Source organism: Vitis vinifera, chromosome 7 (genome assembly GCF_030704535.1).
Source record: "Vitis vinifera cultivar Pinot Noir 40024 chromosome 7, ASM3070453v1".
Lineage (NCBI taxonomy): Eukaryota > Viridiplantae > Streptophyta > Magnoliopsida > Vitales > Vitaceae > Vitis > Vitis vinifera.
In genome coordinates, this window is record NC_081811.1 from 24,464,635 (window position 1) to 24,486,815 (window position 22,181).

Below are 22,181 nucleotides of genomic sequence, written 5' to 3' on the forward strand. Positions count from 1 at the left end.
GCACAAATTAATGAAATTTTAATGTGATATGAGACACATTTTGACAACCTTAATTAGCGGAATGCCTCTAGTTCAATGAAGAATAACACCAGAAACTTCCTAATGGCAGATCATGGGAGCTACATTAGACGAGGTGAGGACTAAGGTGGGAGTTAGCTTACTGATTACTCTTGACTGGGGTTAATCTAATTAAAAAATAAATAAAAATATTGATTGAACCTAAAATTACTCCATATGTACATGAAATAAACAAGCTCTTAGCAACTGCTTATGCAAGGTCTGGGGAGACCACAATCAGAGAAAAATCTCTCAGTGTGCATGGGAAATAAATATGCATACTTATGACATATGTCCTACAATCAAGCATAATGAACACAGGAGTGTCGATGTAACAATAACAAATTTGGAACAAATTTGGGCCCATGTTTTCTCCTATGCTTGAAGAAGGGGCAAACCATGCAACAAAAATGCAAATCATTATTTTAAGAATTGGGATTTCTTACACACTTCTTGCATACCCCCCACCCTAAACCACTGCCCAGAAATTAATAATAATAATCATAATAATAATCATTTCAAGGATTTAATTAAATATATTTGGTGCAGTGGAAGGTTTGTTTCAAAACGAAACAGAAAAACACTCAAGAACAAACACAAAGATCACAATAGGATCTGAAAATTAGGGAATAATTCTGAAAAAATATATTGAACTTCTCTCTAACAATTACAATAAGCCTTTAAATAATGTTTGTAATGCAAAAATAAAGGAAATAATTGAAATAGGAAACCAAAATTGGAAACTAGGAAAACCAGGAAAGAAATAGGAAACTAATAATGAACCTAAAATAGAAACTAATAATGTAGAAAATAGAAACTAACCTAAAATAGAAATTAATCTAAAATAGAAACTAATGACGTAGGAAGCTAAAAATAGAAACTAATGATGATTGTGTGCTACATCAATATTCATAATGAATATTAACAAAGATAATGAAATGGCTTCAAAGATAGTAAGCTACAATGTCTATAATACCAAGGGAATGGAATACAAGTTAATAATGGGCTCTTCCTTTTCATAAATGTAAAAAGAGTGATCATAAGTAAAAGGATTCCAAAAGGAAGGGCGAGTTATCGGCTCTTCACTTCCAGCCAAAACATCTATGACCATGGAAACTAGAAACTTTAATAGGTATTTAAAATGGTCTTAGAATTCATAACCTTTTAGTCAAAGTGACATCATATTGCTACCAAATCAAAAGATATATTCACATCAAAAAGCATAGAATATGATTAAAAGACCTTTCAATGCCTATCAAGAAAAAAAAACGATTTAAAAGACCTTTCAACCTAGAACTTCCAAATGTTCCAAAAACAGCAACTCCGGGCTATGATATAAATGTTAAACTTACATTATGACTGCCCTCTTCAATAAACAAGAATTAAAATCATTGAGAGATTCAGTAACAAGGATTCAGTAACAAGAACATATAACGTAATAAAGAAATGAATGAAATGTAACAACAAAATTATATAACTAATGTGATATGGTGAAAAAACAATTCTCAGCAAAATAAATTCATATCATAACAATACCATATTACGATTATTTTAATGAATACACACAACCTGGGGTGGACCAGTCGAAGCTGCTTTCTCTGTTAATCTATCAAACAACTTCTCATTCTCTTCATGCAACCTCTGCAAAACAACAAATTGCTACATTCAGGTTTGAAAATAAAAATAATTAAAAGTTGCAAGCCATTTTGATTTTTGTAAGGAGTTGAGAAGGCAGATTAAAAAAATGAAAATGAAAATGATAAACATTCAAAAGGTTCATTTTGGACCATTACAGCCATCTCATAATCTCTTCCTTACTTCCTAGGAGATCTCAATACTAACAACATGACAGGCTGAAGTTCCAAATGAAATATAAAGACAACAGAAAAGGACGACACTACAGGATTCTACACCTTCAAACTAAACAACAAAAATTTGCAAAAGGCTTGCAGCAATAACCCTTGATCATTATCAAACAACCATTTGAACAATACTACCTCAGCACAAGGAATTGTAAAGAATAGCAGACCTCAATAAGTGCATCACGCTTTAAGAGTTCTTCTTCAAGTTTCTTGGTAACAGCTGAAGAATCCATGACATCCCCAGTTGATTTGGGAATTGACAGAACCTCGGGCCCAGATTCTGCTCCGAACACTGACTTGGCTTCTTTAGAATTAATGGCTTCCATAAGTTTCAATTCAATGGCTTTAATTTCAGACTGCATCAGAAAGGTTAACAAAAGCCTACTTAGATGATGATACAGGAGTATAGAAGGAAACTGTATTGATCAGTAAAACAGAAAAATAAAGTGCAACTATCATAGTTAATGCAAGGTTATCATAGACCACCTCAGTTGCAGTCTTATTGTACTTAAAAATATAAGATAAATGCCACTGAAGCAGAAGATTAAACTACTCCAGAATAAAAGAAGTGTCAAAATAATTAAGTAAAAAAGAAACACACTAAAAAACATCTGTAAAGTATCTGTGCCCAAATTAATTGATAGTTAAGCTTAGTAAAGTTAAACTAAATCCGCCTACCAATATAACTCAACTGCCAGCCCATCATAAGGCACTGTTACACATAGCCCAAAAAAGAAAGCTGGAAATGTTCCAAATAAAAATTCAAGGTGTTTCTCATCTGCCCAGAAGAATCTGGAAGCTGGAATCAGAAAAACTGTTCAGCATGGTGGCATGATTCTGGACTAAAATTTCTATTCATTTGCAACCCAAATAACTGATTCAGTCCTTGTGGAAATGGAATTCCAATGCACCCAATATTAATCATCTAAATACCCAACAAAAATATTCTCTTTTTCTCTTCTATTTGTTATATGTGAAGTCCTATCTCTTTTGCAGCAGCAGAAGACTGGAACTGCATAGGTTTTAAGGTTGATGCTTCCACATCGGTCAACCTGCATGCATAATACTCCATGCACACTGGTTTATCAACTAGATCATATTAGATGCCAGATGACTGTTGGAAGTCAGACCCTTAATAATTATTTTTCTCCTTTTTATCCCATTAATCATCAAATATGATGCTGGATGGTTGTTAGGATGTCTTGATGTTTCCACCAACATCAACATCTATAACCATAATGGAACTAACTCATACCCCTTGGGCAACCAATGGAGATATCATAGCAATGATTAAAAGGAGCAAACAACACTAATAACTGAAAGAAATATTCCACATTGTACATAAAGATTTAGAATCTCAAATATACACTTCCAGATGAAGAAAATTTAACATGAGACCAACCTGCAAGGTCTGAATTGTTGAATCTCGTTGTTGTATCTGCATTTTTTGGTCTTGCTCCAACTGTAATAGTTGAGCAACTTGATTTCTTAGTTGAGAATTTTGTTCCTTCTCTATTCTATGCTTATCTGCAAGCATATTATTTTCTGACTGCATAATAGGAAAGGCAAATATCTTAGGGGCATGCCAACTGATATAACAACATGGTCTATTTTATAGCACCATTGAGAAAAGAAAATAACTTTACAATATGCCAATCACATGCAAAATGTTTTATGCCAACATGGTCTATTTTATGGCACCATTGAGAAAAGAAAATAACTTTACAATATGCAAATGACATGCAAAGTGTTCTATGCCATAACAGCCATAGAATCGGTATGAAAACAGTTTAAAAAATTCCTTTTTGTTACAACATCTTGATGTACTCAATGAAACATCAGATAGGCATTGCTTGGTGCACTAAAGCACAAGGCCTCAAACAATTTGAGGAAGGTGCCCAAAAAGACACATAAAAATAGAGTAGTAAACTTGTAGGGTATAATTTTAATAAAAAAATACAATTTACTCTTTTAAAACTTATGAGTACAACTTAATCATATAAATCCAGTTCACCCTTTTCATATATGGGATAAGCATCCAGGAAAATAGACATTAAAAGTGGCATTAACCATATTTCCTATGCACATAGAAGAAAAGAACTGTCCTACAATGGATCATTTAAAGAGGAAAGGGTGGACAGTGGCAAATAAATGTTTTCTTTGTCATGAAGAGGAAGAATCGGTTGATCACATTCTCATCCATTGTGACAAGACTCGGGTTGTTTGGCATCTTTTGTTTTCTTTGTTTGGTGTGTCTTGGGTGTTGCCCTCTTCAGTGACAGAGTTGCTCTCAAGTTGGCATGGGTCATTTGTGGATAGGAAAAGGAAAATGGTTTGGTAGGCTACTCTTTTGTCTCTTTTTGAATGGTCTAGAGGGAAGGAACAGTAGGGCATTCAATAACAAAGAGATTTCTAATCAAGGAATTAAACTTGCTTTTCTTCGTAATCTTTAGGCAAGTCCAAATTGTTTATAGTTCTAGGTTTTTCCTTCATTGGACATTTTGTGGATTGAGTAGGGGCTTGTTGAGGGGTGTTGTTTTTTGTTAGTCCCTCTTTCTTTTTTTGGTGGCACTGTCAATGCCCTTTGTATACTCCCTGTGTACTTTAGGGTGCTTTTTTTACGTTTCTCTTTTTTCTTTACCTATCAAAAAAAAAAAAAATGACCGTCCTACAATTATAGTTCCCAATCAGAAGTTGCTGGCAATGACTCTACTGTGGAAGAAGTGCCTAAGTGGAATTATAGGATGGTAGAGAGTGCCTCAGCTTGAGAGAAGTGCAAACTCAACCACAGGAGGAGATTGGCTGAATGAAAGTATGGCAGTGACATAAGATGCAAGTCATATCCTCTTACAATCCCCACAGTTCTTCTATGAAGGCCCGGGCACTAGGACTGCAGATGTACCAGGCCTAGATGTTGGTGTTGTTGAAATTCATTAATTGAAATAGATCCATGCCCAAGGCCTAGTTTGTGTATTTGAGATGAGGCCTGAAGTTCTCTGCCAGGAACATGCAAACCCTCACCTGGCAGTATCACACACTTGTGAAGCTATTCCCGGTGGCTCCAGGTCCATGGCCAAAAGGGAAGCATGTGGCTGCCAGGGTTACAAACCCTCCAGACCTCATGAACAGACTCAATGAGTCAGACAGGCGTAGGATACACCAGTGGGGGAGTGCATGCCTCAGGATTCATGTCTAGAGGAGATGGACCACCATAGATTTATGTATTGTCTCCTGACACCACATGGCAAAATTCAACAGATGTGGCATCATGAGGTTGTCCCATTTGCCTCTTCAAATTGACCAATCTATAAAAGATTAAAATAAAATTTAATAGTTCAACAAATAAACCATTCAACATGGGACCCAACCAAACTTCATCAGACAGGATAGAATTGGAAAAAGCAGATCTCATAGATAATATACTCAACCAAAATCAACATAGTTTCTTATTTAAGCAGTATATAGACCTTCGAACTGATAACTAACAGTTTGCAGGAAAAAACTTAGAACTCACTAAATGAAGATTATGAAAATACTGTTGAAAAGAAAATATCTAGTCATTGCAACATGCCATCAAAGAACTGGAGAAATATACAAGAACATGATGTCACAAACCTTCAAATCTGACTGCAAAGTGAAAGAAACTTTCCATGCCTTTTGAACTTCATTAAAGAGTAGGACACACTGATCATTTGCATCTTTAAGTGCTTGTTTAAGTCCCAAAACCTCTTGCTTTAGATCATGGATTTCCTTCTCTTTTTCATACAACTCCTTGCGTGCATCATTTGCCTACAAGAACCATCACAAACTAAATTTTAGAAGAAAGAAATATAAGTTTCAAAATATGATAGAAGTAATGCATCAACAAGACACAAAACCTTTCAAGAATGGTAATAGAAACCAAGTTCAGAAATGAATTATATTTCGTCAAGTTGGCAAGTTTATACCGAAAAGGAGGGCAAGCTCAAATCAATCACAGGTTTGAACAATACTTTGGTTTGCCTTTCTATTATTAGTCCTCTTTAGCACTTTGACTCTCTCTTTGGTATAAGGTCTCCCCCCCTCTTCCCTTCCCTAACATCCAAAATTTTGCATGTTTCAGATTTTATATATCAAGTGGGAGTCCAAGCAAAGCCCTCCAGCCCTTCAAAATTGAGTGATTTTTCATAAAATTGGTTACAAGTTAAGAAAGAAAATCTCGGATAATATTTACAAGGCACAAGTTGATGAAAGCCAAAACATATGCATAATTTTTGAGTTTCAAAAGCAGAAAAATTCTAAGAGTAACTTACAACATCTCTCCATTTCTTAATTGTATCACGATTTCCAAGACTTAGGACAGCATTTCGAGCTCTGGCACAAAAATTGAGAGACGATAATGTCTCAGGCAAATTTGAAACATTTGGACAGATGTTAACAATCAGCAATGTTATTGAGCTTCCACCTACAGAAAGAAGAACATCATTTCAAGAAACAAGAGATGGCATGACACTTTAATCTTAAATGAAAATAAATAAATAAATATCAATCAGTATCAAAAGAATAATGATATCTATAATAAAAAAATATCGTATTGGATATAAGGGAAATTGAGAAGGCAACACTCATTATTATTTAGTTATAAACTATGCAGAAGAATCTCATAAAATCTACCACCCACCACCTCTGGGGTACACTTCTAGCATATACTGCCTAGACTAGAAAAATCATTTAACAGTTGACCATCTCATAAGTGGTCGGAAACTCATTCCGAGTAGACACAAATGCAAGGGCAGTACAAATATGTTTTCCATTTATCACTTGGAGTTCCTGGTAGTATCCATTAGTTATTTTCAAAGATTAAAATATCAGAAATTATGAAAATGTCAAGGGTTGGATTTTACGGAAATATCAGTATGGGATAGAAATCAGGACAAAAAATATTGATGGGACAGAAATAAAACAAAATCACAGAAATGTTGGAAATAAAGCTCCAAAAATTAATAAAATAAGTAATAATACACATTGAAGTTGTTTTATTGAAAAAAAAAATAACATATATATGATAAAATTTGTGTTCAATAACAATATATAAAACTTGAAAATATATTTAATAATAAAATGATGAACTATCTTGTTAAGGATATAAAATAAATGATGATACAAGTAAAATTATTTTTTATTTAAAATTATTTATAATTTTATTATAAATTTATATTTATTTTGTATTCAATTAATCACAATTTTTTTTTCTATGGCACAGATTTGATAGTTTTTATATTTTTATATTTTCAATAACAAGTGAAATGCAATTCGAACATTGCATGGACGGAAGGTTAACTTATATATAATTTTTTTTTTTTTTATCAGAAACGAAGAAAAATATATTAATAGAAGAAAAGATACAAGAGAAACAAGAAAAAGAGAAGAGACCAAGAGAAGGATGAGACGTCCTTCCCACAAAAACAAAAACTGAACAACAGAGAAAACACCCAACTATAGAAAACTAAAAACAAAGAAAAACTCCAACACTCTCAAACTTTTGAATCGCAAACCGCAGACCAGTTAACTTATATATAATAACTGTGCAACTTTTAATGAAATCACTGGTTATTTCTTGTAACCATCAATTAGCTGTATCAGGAGACATTATGGAGGTATCATCAGGACGTCCATTTGATTTTTAGAGCTTTGAATAACATAACTTTCATTTTCTTATCAAACAACACAATACAACAAAAAACATCTAAGATACTGTGCCCAAAGGAAAAACATTGGAGCAATCAGGCAGAATATGCAAAACAAGGGAGGTAAGATGGTTACTGTTCTTACTATAACTCTTATTATTAATTTTATATGAAAATGAAAGTCTTATTGTTACTATAAGAACTCTATGACTGTGATGGAGTAACATAATTGACTCATGCACACAAGGAGCACTGAATACCTAGTGAATCTGCAAGTACTTTTGTAAGCATTGAATTTTCATAAGGAACAACATCCTTGTTTGCAGTCAAAGAAGACAAAACATCACCCAACCTACAATTACAACATAAAAAGCAGTGAGAATATTGTGCAGGATGATAAGTAAATAAAGAAAACATGACAACCATGCTTGTGGAAAAATTTGCTCAAAGAAATGCCAGAAATTGAGCAACCAAAATGGATTTATAGCCACCTACTATTTCCAAGGCATTTTCTGTATGAAATCGAAAGCAAGAAGATTTAGTAATGGAGCTTAAAGTACAAACAAAAGGTTTTGTACTTATCCATCAAGATAAAAATGGGCTTTTCAGTTTGCCATTTGCACTGCTGGAAATGCGAAAAGCACCAGTTCTTTAACCAGCAAAAAGCATACAACAAAAATCAGCAAATGAACCAAAAAATAGATTTAACTAGTAGATAATGAAAATTGTTTAATGAATTTAAACTGGTGGTAGGTGGCGACACTTCACATCCCATCTTAAGTATGTATGGAAAAGTACCTTACTTAATAAGCAAGCAATCTTAAATGCTGATTAATGCTAGTATTGCAACTACTAATGCTGTACTACATACGCTGAAAGTGATTTCATGACATGCAGTAAGTCGGTTACACGCTCGCCACTATCATCCTCCACCACTAAACCTTCACTCCCAGCCAAGTCAACAAGAGAAAGTTTGCTGTACAGGTTCTCTCCAGTGATTGAATTGTTATAACATATATGTATGGTGGTAATCCTGAAAATAGAAAGACAGGGCATCCACGTACATGAATCAGAGAATAATCTAGTAATATTATACAGATAAATAAAAGACACATATATACATGAGATAAGGATATATAGCACCACCATACTTGAGATTAAATTTGAAGTATATCAAGGTATATAACAATAGAAGTGATTGATTAAATTATTAATCAGAAAATTATTGCAAGCATCGCCTTCTTGGAGACCAATAAGATCCATCATTTTTTCAAAAGGCAATCAAGTTTATCTTTTATAAAATATTCTTACAAATGTTCAAAATTTTTCCTCTTGAATTTAATTTTAACTATCTCATCTAAGAACTAATTGGTGCCCAATAAGAGTAGGCCAAACCTTTTACAACATTTGACATCACCATTATTAGATCGACCCATCATCGAGCCTAAGACCAGCATTGTTGCACCCAATAATACAAACCCCCCCCAAAAGCCTTGCATGACGCTACCGTGACTTGAACCCGTGACTCTTGACTTTGATACCAAATGTTGAATTAGGCTTTGACCATCACATCTAAAAATCAATTATAATTAACCCAAGGTTTCATAAAACCTATATTGATGATAATAAAACAAAGGATTATGATTTAATTTCGTATTTGAGATTACTTGAGATGGGTAGAAATTGAAAGAATTTTTGGAACCTCAAAAATCAAGTTAATGGCATCATGCAAGCAACAACATCAAGAAGAGCCTCAAGCTAAATATATATGAACATTGCAGAAAAATTATGGTTGGATTGATATGAGAAATAATATCAGCTTGATGTGTCCAGTCACTCAAATTTAATTAAATTTTGAAGCATTGTTTTTATCAAAATAATGTGAATTAAAACTGCTATCATCAAGTTGATCAATACGATTGACTTTGTAATACCAGACGAGGAGATATGTGAGTGGATATAATAACCTTTTTATAGGTGAACAAGAGAGGTGTGAAGCAGAGTAGGAGCACTACTAAAGCACTGTCCAAGAGGGTTTAGCTCCTCTACAACAACCTACAACTAATTATGGTTACAAGACCAATAAAACTCCTCCACTTCACCTTAAAGAAACAATCAAATTTCTCTATTCAAAAAGTCGAGTATACTCAAAATCAACTAATTGGATGGGTCTAGCCATTTAGTTTAAATCAAATTCTTCAAATAGTGAAAACAACTGAGATCTCTTGAAGAGTATGGAAATCAGGTGTTTGTCATACAACCAAGTTTATTTTTTATCCCTCTTGATCTTCTAAATGGAATCCAAAGCTTGAAGAATTAAAATCCTTTCTTAAAGCTGGTTGATTATTAATGGTTAGTTGAACTATTTGCCCAACCAAACTACAGAGGAACCAACTCATGCTAGAAATAGAATTCTGAAGGGAAAGAGGCCCTCCTCCCTTTCTGCTTCTGCTAGTGAAGCCTTCACAAACACTTGTTTGAGCCCTATCATTAGATGGGAACCTTATATGCAAGTTTAGGTGATGAACCGAGAAGACCTTTTCATTTTTTTTTTGATGAGTTTTTTTAATGAAGCAATTTCCCCGGAGAAGACCTTTTCATTTTGCTCATTGACTCCTGAGAGTTATGTCAGGTTAAACTTCAATCATTGCTTTTTGGGTGCCTCAAAGCAACTAGGAATTGGAGGACTGTTTAAAGATAATTTGGGTACGGTACTTAAAGATTATTCTAAACCTGTTGAGGCTAAAATTCTAGCTCTTCTAAGGGTCATGTGCAAGCCAATGCTTTGACCTTTCCAATCTTCTAGTGAAGGAGATTCCACCCTTATCGTTCGTGGGTAACTAAGGAGGTTTGATGAATGACTTCACTAAGTTTTTGATAATGCTGAAGAGTTGAGGTGTTCTTTTTGTTAGGTTCCTCATTTAGCCAATGAAGTGGAGAATATTTTATCCAGAATAGGAGTAAAACTTTTGTTGTCTTTTTTTTATTGGAAACGACACAAAGATATATTGATAGAAAAAGAAGTACAATAAGAAAGATGAGAAATCCTCCCGCCAAAGACAACTAAATTACAGGAAAATACACAGAAAACAAACAAACTCTCTATAAAGGACCAATCCTTATGGAGTACACACCGGTAACCAATCAAGTTGAATCACATTAAGGGGAGTCCCCTTAAATGCTTTAGAACAGAAAGCCCAAAGAGAAGCAAGGAAAACAATAGAGTCCCAAAGAAACTCTGAATTCCTTGTTTTATCCTCGAAAATCCTCGCATTTCTTTCCCACCACACAACCCGAATTAGAGCGATGTTCGCAACTTGCCACAAAACTATCCCCCTCTTAGAAGTACCAAAACCTTTAAATTTGATGGACATCATGTCAGATATGCTCCTCGGGGGAACCCAATCCATCTTAGCTAACTGAAATAACCTGTGTCACAACCCAATCGTCAAGGAACAATGAAGAAAAAGATGATCTGCTGATTCCCCATGCTTCATGCACAGAATACAAATATCAGGACTAAGGGCTTTGTAGGGTCTTCTCACTTGTAGCATGTCATTAGTATTCACCTTCTTGTGTGCCACTAACCAGACAAAGGACTTCACTTTGAAAGGAACTTGAGAATTCCAAACGAACTTTGAAGGGAAGTCCTGAAGAGATCCAGAAAATTGAGATAATGTTAGAAAGAAGGATTTGACTGAAAAAAACCCTGAAGAGGATAATGGCCAGAATCTGGCATTTGGGATCGAAGGAGATAGATGCAATTCATCAAGTGACCGCATGAGGCCTTCTAAGTCCTCTATCTCAGAATCTGACAAGTTAAGGCAGAAATTTAAATTCCAAGAGAAAGGACGAGTAGAACCGAGAACTGAAGAAATAGGAATGTTTTTATCCACGACTACTCTAAATAGTTTTGGATATTGGGTTCCCAAAGGTTGGTTCCCCCACCACAAATCTTCCCAAAAACGAATTCTTTCCCCGTTTCCTACCACATACGGAGTAAATAAGGAAAACTCCTGAAAGACTTGTGCAATAGCCTTCCAAGGACAGCGATGTGACCATCTGACTAAAGTGTTAGCATCCCAACCATTGGAATGTGAACCATAAATGCTTAAAATGACCTGATGTCAAAGAGTTGAACCCTCTCTAGGATACCTCCACAGCCATTTCCCTAGAAGAGCGAGATTCCTCAAAGAAATATTCCCAAAACTCAAACCCCCTATTGCCTTCGATTTGCACACAACATCCCACCTCACTAAATGATCTCTTTTGCTTTCCCCAATCCCTGACCATAAAAAATCCCTTTGCAACCTCTCGATTTTTGCAGCCACTGAAGCAGGTAGCTTAAATAAGGAAAGGAAGTAACATGGCATATGGGTAAGGCAAGATTGGATAAGAGTTATCCTCCCCCCGAAGGATAAGTAGGCCTTTTGCCACCCATCTAATCTACTTGAGATTCTCTCAATCACTGGATCCCAAAAGCCACACGCCTTAGGGTTCCCACCCAAAGGAAGACCCAGATAGAGTATAGGCCAATCGAACGCCTTGCAATCAAGCATCTCAGCCAATCTTGAAAGATGAGCCTGATCAAGATTGATGTCATAAATACTACTCTTGTCAAGATTGACCTTGAGCCCAGAAATGTGCCCAATCACTAACAAAAGACTCTTGAGAGTCTGCAGCTCTTCCTCCCTTGTGTTAGAAAAGAAGATGGTATCATCAGCAAATTGCAAATGGGACACCCTAGTTCTATTTCTACCCACCCTGAAACCCTCCAACATATTTCTTTCCTCTGCTCTCATAAGCATCCTACCCAATACATCTACGACTAAAGTAAACAAAAAAGGGGATAAAGGGTCACCTTGTCTTAATCCTCTCGATGCCTTAACCCACCCTTTAACGCTACCATTCACCAAGATTGCATAAGATACCGAGGATAAACATCCACTCATCCATTTCCTCCATCTAGGACTGAACCCCTTCTTCTCTAACACATGATCCAAAAAATCCCACTTCACGTGATCGTAGGCCTTTTCAAAGTCTATTTTGAAGACGACGCCTTCCTCCCCTGATCGTCTTCTCTCGTCCACTATCTCATTCGCTATAAGAACCGCATCCAATATTTGTCTCCCTTGAACAAAAGCGCCTTAAGTATAGTGGATGGTCTCATGTAGAACCCCTCTTAGACGCCCTGAGAGCATTTTGGCTATTATCTTGTAGAGACTAGTGATCAAACTAATGGGTCTAAAATATGATATTTTCTTTGTCAAACTCTTTTTGGGTAATAGAACAATGAAAGAGGCATTAGTGCTTTGATTGATAATTCCACTCCTATGAAATTCTGTGAACACTCTCACCAAATCCTCCTTAATCACATCCCAACAGTCTTGGAATACTGCAATAGTAAAGTCATCAGGCCCCGGAGCCTTGTCCCTATCCAGCTGAAAAATGGCCTTATAAATCTCTTCTTCAGTGAAAGGGGAATCCAACTTTAACACGCTCTCTTCTGAAATAGGGGACCAATCTAATCCTTCAACACCCCAAGACTCTCCTGTAGGGTTCGTGTAAAGCTTTTCAAACTAAAATAAGATCTCCTCTGTGATACTTTCGGCATTCTTCAACACTAAGCCCCTCTTATTCTCCAACTCCTTGATATATTTCCTATTTCGCCTGCCATTAGCCACTTTATGATAAAACTTAGAGTTGCAATCCCCTTCCTTAACCCATTTCACCCTACCTTTTTCTCTTCAATGGATTTCCTCCCTCAAAATTAATTCCTCTAACTCCCATTTTCTTGAGGCTCTTTGACTTAACAATTCAGAAGTGAGACCCCCTACCTGCTCAATGGCATCAAAGTTAGTTAAATCATTGAGGATACTTTTTTTCTTTTCATTAAGCTCTCCAAAAGAAAACTTATTCCACTCCTTCAATTTGGCTTTAACATATTGTAGTCTCCTCATGAACTTATGGCCTTCCCATCCGTTACCTTGAAAACCACTCCACCAATTTCTAAAGTTCTCCTTGAAATTAGGATGTTGTAACCACATATTCTCAAACCTAAAAGGTGTTGGGCCCCACATGAACAGGTTGGTATCCATAACAATTGGCCAGTGATCCGAGGTCCTTCTAATTAGGGCTTCTTGAAGGCCTTGGGGAAAGAGCAGCCCCCACTCATTTGAGTAGAGAAAACGGTCTAGTCTCTTACACACGGGAGACTCTTGCAAATTTGACCAAGTGAATGAAGCGTTCCGAAGAAGTGGGTCAAGCAATTCACATTCTCTAATAAAACTATCAAAGTCCCTCATGCTTGATGTTAGACTAGAACCCCCCAATTTTTCTGAGCTTCTCCTTATGACATTAAAATCACCGCCCACACACCATAACGGATAAGTTAGTCCATATATGTCAAAAAGTTCCACCCAAAAATCCTTCCTAAGTGAGAGACTGTTTGGACCATAAACAGCGGAAATCTAAAGAGGTCCACAACCGTCCAAAGCGAACTTGACTGAGACCGAGAAAGATCCTATTACCACCTCCTCACTACGCAGATTTTTTGAATCCCAAATGATCAAAATCCCACCTGATGCCCTAGACGCCGGAAGAGCAACCCAATCCTTATTTCTGACCATCCAAACACCACCCACAAACCTTCTGTCACATTTCTCCTTTTTTGTTTCCTGAATCATCACAACATCCGGATTCGTTGACCTAAGGAAATCTTTAACCATCCTACGCTTATTCCTTGAGCCTAAACCCCTAACGTTCCAGTTGATAATTTTCATGGAAAAACACAAAGACCCTAACCTTCCAAGCCAAAACCACCAGGTCTCAATTACCTGTGGGGCCTCTGTTCTTCTTCCTGGAATACACCTTAATGTCCAGAGAGCATAAAACCTCTCGCACTTTAGCCATTTTCCTGGGGAACAGAGCCCTGCTTTGTGCCCGCCCGCGAGCCAAGCCAAGGTGCCACGTTGAGCTCATCTTAGGATACCTGCGTTATCTTTTAACAGATGTGCCGCCCCAGCCAAACTCCCCACCCAACAATGTCTTCCACCCTGATCGGCGCACTGGGCGCGCCTTGGGTCCAAAAGGAGGGGATGCTCCATCAATAAGGAGATCACCCGATGGGGATACCTCAGTATCCCCCTGACTACCTAACAACAGATTGGACTCCTCCTTATGCAACCTGACATTAGACTTCCTATGGGTAAAGCTTATAATTAGTAAATCTTTGGATTGGTCTTGGATTCTTCCCCCCCCCCCTTTTTTTGTTTAGTCTCTTCCTCAAAAGCACAGCTTGTGTTGCTCCTATTTGTGGAGTTTTGCTTCTTGTTTTTTCAATCAGATTCTGTATACCGTCGTATTTAATAAAAACGAATTAGTCTTCTTCCAGATAAAATTAAAACACAAAAACAGGAGAAGAAGGAAAGAAGGAAAACTGAAGGGAAAGTCCTTGATGTTTTTATTTAACAGAAATGACTCAGTTTTCTTCCTGATAAAATTAACCAATTTCCTGACTGAAGGGAAAGTGGCATGGAAAGTGAAAAACCAGGGCCAGTAATGCATATCTGAACTTATTCAATACAGTTTCTTTGATGTTAAACTTAGCAGTCATATCCAATTCTGAACTTTGTGGCCTTTGATAGGGAAAAATGAGGTTTTAACATACTTCTCACTACAACTGTTTTAAGTAAAAGCATGACCATAAGTTGGACAAACACATTAATTGAATATAATGCAGCAAGTATAGGCAGAATGCACCCCATCTAAGAGGACTTCAGAGAGGCATAGATTAAACCATACAGATGAGAGACGTTGAACTTTAATACATCAGCTCCTCGACTCTGAAATGCTGCTTTTAGGACTCTAAAGAAGTCACGAGGATTATCAACTTCTTCCTGCACAAGTTCTATAAAGGATTCTGGTGACCCCATGCGGATCTTTGGCAAACTGTTTCTTGATTCTGAGAGCAAATCCCTTGTCTTTAAGAACACAACAGGGGTATACCATCAAAACATTGTAAGGTGGTCAAGCTCAAACCATCATCCAACATTTAAATAAATAAAAAAGGGTATTCACTAGAGCATGATTTGGATGAACAAAAGAAGTAAAGCAAAGATAAAAGATGATTGAACCTGTTCATTGTAGAGCTCAAAGATTGTGACAAAGAAATTAAATCGAGACGTAGAAGTAGTATCTGAATTGGATAAATCAAACAACTCCTCAAAACATCGTGCATATAAACCACGATCATGGCTAGATCCTTCCTGTGAAAAGAGAGAGTAAATCAAAGGATAAACCTACCAGGCCAAATATCATAGAAATAATTCATAATTTAATATATTTAAATGCCCTTAGAAACCATAAAACCACCCAAAGTGAAGTGTCGGATAGTTCATATCTGCAACATTGAATAGAACATTACTCTGCAGTCTTACAAAATTTGTCTTTTGGTACTAAACCAGGTATAACAATCCAACTACATAATCAACATTGACTAAGCTACAGCTATGGAAACTTGTAAATAGAGTTGACCAAACTTAGTAGTTACTGAGGAGCAGCATAATTGAAAAATCTCTTATCTGTATAGACCCATTATATTAATGCTCAAATGCTAGGCTAATATACTATAAACAAGTACATGCACATGATACACGAGAACATAAGTTTGGGCACAAAGGCACACAAATCTAATATATATCTAAGTACACAAATATGCATATATACAAAAAAAAATTTTTTTTTTTGATAGATAAATATGCACATATACAAAGAAGAGAGCGAGTAAGCAATCAGGAGAGAGAGAGAGAGAGAGAGACCATAGTGTGCGTCTTTCCTGATCGGGTTTGGCCATAAGCAAAAATAGAGACATTATATCCATCCAAAGCTGACTGTACAAGTGGCTGAACATCACTGAAAATTTCGGCTGCAATAACAAAAGGCAAAGGTAAGATACATACTATCAGTGCCTGAATGAATAAACATAGCCTCCTCTTCATTCATCCATTCAGAAGTAGAGAAAATACAACAAAGAATTTCACACTCACCTTGTCCAACATGAGGCCCATAAACCCTGTCAAATTCAAAATCCTTCTTAGGGTTGGATATAGTATCATCACCAGTGTTAACACGGATTGTAAAATTATCAGGAAACTCAACAACTGATGGACCCTCGTCTTCAAAAAGAGGTCTTGTACGACAAAATACCTTTATGTTACCTGAAATTATCAGCCCATTTTGTCACATAAAAGACTGAAAACTACTTAATTAATTCCAGAGCACAAAATATAGAAAAACTACAATAGAAAGGGAAAGGAAGAGGCTTCTGGTTGGGGGGAAGGGGAAGAGAGATGGGATTTTGGAAATAGCAAACTTGTAGAAATTATGGTTCTTTAACAAAAAAAAAAATACAAATTCAATTCACTGAAAATTAATGGAATAGTACAAAACAGAAGGTGTCGTACCCTTCAAAGCAGGATACAGCAACCCAAAAAGGTAAAGAAAGGAGTCATGATACCTTTGGCTGTCAGTAAGTCATTAAATAACCTTTTCTTCTCATTTAACAATGGAGAAATTCTAGATTCAGTTTCAAGAGCAGCTTGATCTGAAATAAGATGACAAATTACATATCAGCAAAGTTTAAAATCCATAAAAACCCAGCAACAATAGAACTTCTAAGACCAAGAAATGAAGGCAGTGATGAAACATCTTAAAACTTCACAGATTTTGCGATGTTGATGATACCCATGAAATGATAGATGTACATAAGAAAATATTTGGTTGTCATACAAATTGTTAATGCATTAAATTGTGGCAACACCACATGGAGTCATCGAGTTAAAATGGTTTCAGCGAATAAAACCCACCTAAAAACCCCAAAATAAACAGTGTCAGCTCATCACAACAAGGTAAAGTTACAGTCCAGCATTTGAAAAAGAAACATACAGAAATGAAGGCCTCAACAACATCACAGAAATGAACATTTCAAGGGATAAAATAATACCAGCCATGATAGCTTATTATTGATGTAGAGAACATCAATTTTTGGACACATGTCAAAAATTATTATCTTCCAACATTTTTATATAAGCAAAAAAATTATTACCCAAGTACACATTGAAATCAAACACACCCTTTCAAGGCTTTGATGTCCACTGATACAGAAAAAGTTAAGTCCTTACCTAGCTTGCGGGTCTTATCAGCAAGAACACCCAGATAACGGGTAACTCTATCGAGTTTTGCATTAGAGTATTCCTGCAACTCACTGGCTTCTTGTCTCAACTCCAAATAATCTTCTCTAGCAAGCTGTATGACATAAAATAACAGGATAATGTGATAACCATATCCATTTGGCAATTAAACCAGATAAAATGACTTTTCTTAAAGAAACCAGAATTAGATCTTCAAAAGACACTTTTACCACTTGGTTCTTGAACTACATAACAAGATATCAGAGTTATAAGAAACATGAAATCTTCGTTACTCATCATACAAGTAATTCCAGTCCAACCCTAGGAAATGCCCTTGATGAAGGCCAGAAAACTTGCTAAAGACAGGCCAGAAAACTCACTTATTTTTCTATGCCCTCATTTTTTTCTCCTGTATATTTGTGTTTACATAAACACTCTCTTCATTCAGATTGCAATTTTTTTAACATGTCCTTCAAATCTTGCCCTAACAAGTTCCATTTTACCATGACAATAATAAAGCAATAGTTAATTTCTCAAGTGTGTTTTCAGTGCAATTTCATAGAATAGTTATTTATTCAGTGTGAACAAGTACTAATTTATGCATCAAGAAGACTGTCAGAAAGCAAATATAGCCCTATTTTTATTTGAGGCTGATCATCAACAGATTTTTGGAAAAAAGCACAAAATTTAACCATTCATAATTTATGCAACTAAACCTCAATTCCACCATAAAGAAATCAAATTTTATAATTAAAAAAATTAAAAATTGGTGCTCCCATTGAATCATGTATTTTTCCATTTCCACACAGCCAACCAGTTACCACTTTTTTTTTATCAGAATCCAAGCAGTTACCATGACAGTATAGACATGGAAAATTGTGTACTCTCCTACTCTTTATGTATAAAATCTGGAAATGTTTTTAAACCAACCTTTTAATTTAAATTCAAACATACTAGATCATCGATAACATCTTCAGCTCGCACCACAATTACCTTCACATAAGTTACAATCTCAAGTACTAACCTTCCGCCGACCATCTCAAATCACAATGTCGGGACATTTTCCCAAAATTTTGAAGACTATGATAAATTTCAATCCAATTATCACCGAAGGGCACAAGACAATCGAGCCACATTGTTATCAATAAACAAAATCAGTTCGAACCACTCCAATTACCAGTCCTCAACTACAAAAGCTATAATTCCAGCAACAATTTACAAGAAGAATGAAATGTGAGTGAAATCGAAACCTTGACTTTGTCCTTCAATTTCTGAAACTTCGAGGAGAGAGCTTGCTTCGATTGCTCCGAATGCTGGACAACAGACGAAGTGGAGATCGAGTACCTCCGAACTAAGGGCGAGGAGACTTTGCGATCCTCCTGATCGAAGGCCTTCCTCGGCTCGAACCCAGACACCTCCCAATTCCACCTGTTCTTCTGCTCCGCCATTACCCTAGCTCTCTCGACCAAGCTGCCCTTTATGTCTGAAGACGAAGTAGCCGAACCATCTCTGCACCTTTCCCCCGTTCCATCTGCTTAAGAAGCGATGACCCAAACGGTGTCGTTTTAGTTGGGGGCATGCTGATTCAAATTGTGGACACCCTGCTGCTTTATGGCTCACAAATATTCTGCGCTTCCTATAACTTCACGCCTCGCTCTCACAGTTTTATCACTTGTTTGCTAGGCTTGGGCCTTCAGATAAGGTGGCGCACGTGCGCTGGCCCGTGCGGCCTTCCTCCCGTGCTGAGCCGGCGACGTGCCATGTCGGTTGGCAACTTGGCACCTATGTGGCAAGGCTAAACCCGAATCAATTGGGAAATAAAATTATCCAGAGGTCAAATAATAATCGAATATCGACAACGCAGTTAAGTTGACTTTAATTCGACTTTCCTCGGTGTTTGTAAATTAGACAAATTTTAAGTATTTTTCCGTACTTATATTTTTACATTTTTTGACAGATGAAATATATTTTGGTCCTAATAGTAAGTTTAAATTTATGGACCATGCATTTTAATATCAGAAAATCTTATACTATGGTTTCGGAAAGTACTATTCCATATCTGGTTTTCTATTAAAAAATACTAACAAAAATTAAATATGTGAAATTATTTGTAGCACATAGTTCAAATTTCCATTTTAATAAATAATGTTATGTTTTCAAAAGGAAAATTTACTTTGGGAATGGGGCAACTTCCCTTCCATTTTTTTTCCTCTTGTTTTTTCAACAATCCAATTCCTATTTTAATAAATTAAAATATAATTAATAAATTATTTAAATTTGTTATAAATTCTTTACCTATGTGGATTACCCTTCTTTATTTTCTCACATATTTTCTTTTAGTTTATCATAAAAAGAAAAATCAAACACGGTTAATATTAGCTAAAAATGTATATACTTTAAAAATAAAAATAAAAAATATTAATTTTAAATATATTATTTATTTTTCTTAATTTTTACTTTTAGAGTAAATATTGGAGAAATAAAATAAAAAATCCTAGTACCATGAAATAAAAAGAATGAATAAATTTTTAAAAAATTAAGTTAATAAATTATTTTATATGTTTTTTTAAATTCATTTTACTTGTTTTTCCTTATTGCATAAAAATGAAATTATTTGAAATTAAATAAATTTTTTGACTAATTTTAATTATATTTTATTTGTTTTTAGATTTTTTTAAAGTAAACCCAAATATAAAAAAAAATGTTTTCCTTACTTTTTTTTTATATTATTTGATCAATAATGATGAAATCACCATCTATTTGCAAAACTAACCCTCAACCTTTTCTTTTTTTTTCATCTTATAAAATTTTATGCTTTGGACAAAAATATCATTGTTTTTTCTTACAAAAAATATTTTTTTTTCCTTTAAAACACATATATAAATAATCAAAATATTTAAAAATATTAATGTAAAAAAATTAGTTACTCTTCATGTTAAAGTTTTGAAAAATATTGATTTTACAAATTTAAGATTATTTTCATAATTTTTAATCCATTTTAATAAATATTGTGCCCATTGAAATTTGATATCTCATTTTGATAGTTGTGGAATGTATGGTTACCATGTGTAGTGTATATTTGATTTATAATTGAATTTTTAGAGCCAAAATTATGCTTGGATTTTATATTTTCAATGCATGTTATTGACTTATCATAACCTATGAAAACTAATGGTTTTTTCAATTCTCTATTTTTATTTTAATGTTTGCTAGTTATTATGATTTTTTTTCCAAGCATATTTGTAATGATAATGTAAAATTATGATAAACTCTTAAATCATTTGATATAATACATTTTTATCGTGATTGAATATTATATTTTATTTGCGTGATAAAATATCGTTCATGTTTTATTCATTTTAATTACATATATTTTTATTTGCTTTTCAAATTTTTGGATACATCAAATCGGTGTTTTCAAATTTCTTATATATATATATTTTTTAACTCGATTTTCCTAAAAATAAAAGAAAATAGCTCTCCCAACAAGTTTTCTTTTATTCTAATATGATTTTATTTGAAAATGAAACCAAAAAACTATAAAAACAAACAATGTCTACATGTTTTGCAGCAAAAGTCTTCTCTTACCTCATGGAAAAATAAAATAAATAAACATGACTACCAAAAAATTACAATTATCTCAAAAGTTTGTCATGGTCAAATGTATTTTGAAAACAATTAACTATAAATGAAAAATCACAATTTTTTTAAAATGATCTTGTACTTGTTATTTGAAATAAATGTAACTGATCATGTACATTGAGAAGGATTTGTTTTACATCATTATTGATGTTATGCCAACTAAAGATTAAAGTGATACAACCTTTTTCCATTATCCATGCTTCTCAAATAGTCCGTCTAGCAATGATGAACCCGGATAGACTCATTTATTGCAAAAAATGATGTCCGAACGGATAATCCAGACACACCCATTCGAAACTTAAATCAAACAATAATAGCTCATGTTACTTAGTGGGAGAGAGTTGGTGTATGTATAAGCGCATACCTCATTTGTGTTTTTTTAGGGTTTATATAAGGTTGACGAGATTGTCATTATAGTGCTACTAAGTACTTTGATTTTTTACTATAATGATGATTGTTTTATAGACGACTGGACAATCATCATAATTATGGATAGTTGGTAGGTGTCATCAGTTGATGTGTCGTGATATTGGATTGCATAGTTGTCTGTCCTCTCAGCTCGTTGATGGTTTAGGATTATGTACAACAATTAATTGACATGGTACTGCGGGCTAAATGGAATCTCATTGATCGTCTACATATAAAGTGTGAATAATCACGCATATCAGTAGGTTTTTAAGACATAACTGAACATTCCATCCCATTTGGGGGGTTCGGACTCCCCTTGACGTCTGACCCCATAAAGGAAAGGAACCTTCTCACGC

At 35.0% G+C, this 22,181-nt stretch overlaps 1 protein-coding gene across 1 annotated transcript in view; it reads right to left on the reverse strand.

The window, feature by feature from the left end:
- Positions 1–19,583, reverse strand: part of LOC100251513 (kinesin-like protein KIN-14B) — a 35,433-nt gene extending 15,850 nt beyond the window's left edge. Inside the window, exons 1-14 of the mRNA XM_059738563.1 lie at positions 19,026–19,583; positions 17,767–17,890; positions 17,103–17,189; positions 16,633–16,803; positions 16,405–16,511; positions 15,721–15,852; positions 15,389–15,567; positions 8,457–8,618; positions 7,846–7,937; positions 6,212–6,363; positions 5,535–5,708; positions 3,322–3,468; positions 2,087–2,275; positions 1,627–1,698 (exon numbers count right to left, since the gene is read on the reverse strand). Of these exons, the coding sequence (XP_059594546.1) occupies positions 1,627–1,698; positions 2,087–2,275; positions 3,322–3,468; positions 5,535–5,708; positions 6,212–6,363; positions 7,846–7,937; positions 8,457–8,618; positions 15,389–15,567; positions 15,721–15,852; positions 16,405–16,511; positions 16,633–16,803; positions 17,103–17,189; positions 17,767–17,890; positions 19,026–19,223 (1,986 nt within the window). The 5' untranslated portion in view covers positions 19,224–19,583. The remainder of the gene's footprint in view (positions 1–1,626; positions 1,699–2,086; positions 2,276–3,321; positions 3,469–5,534; positions 5,709–6,211; positions 6,364–7,845; positions 7,938–8,456; positions 8,619–15,388; positions 15,568–15,720; positions 15,853–16,404; positions 16,512–16,632; positions 16,804–17,102; positions 17,190–17,766; positions 17,891–19,025) is intronic.
- Positions 19,584–22,181: the final 2,598 nt, after the last annotated feature.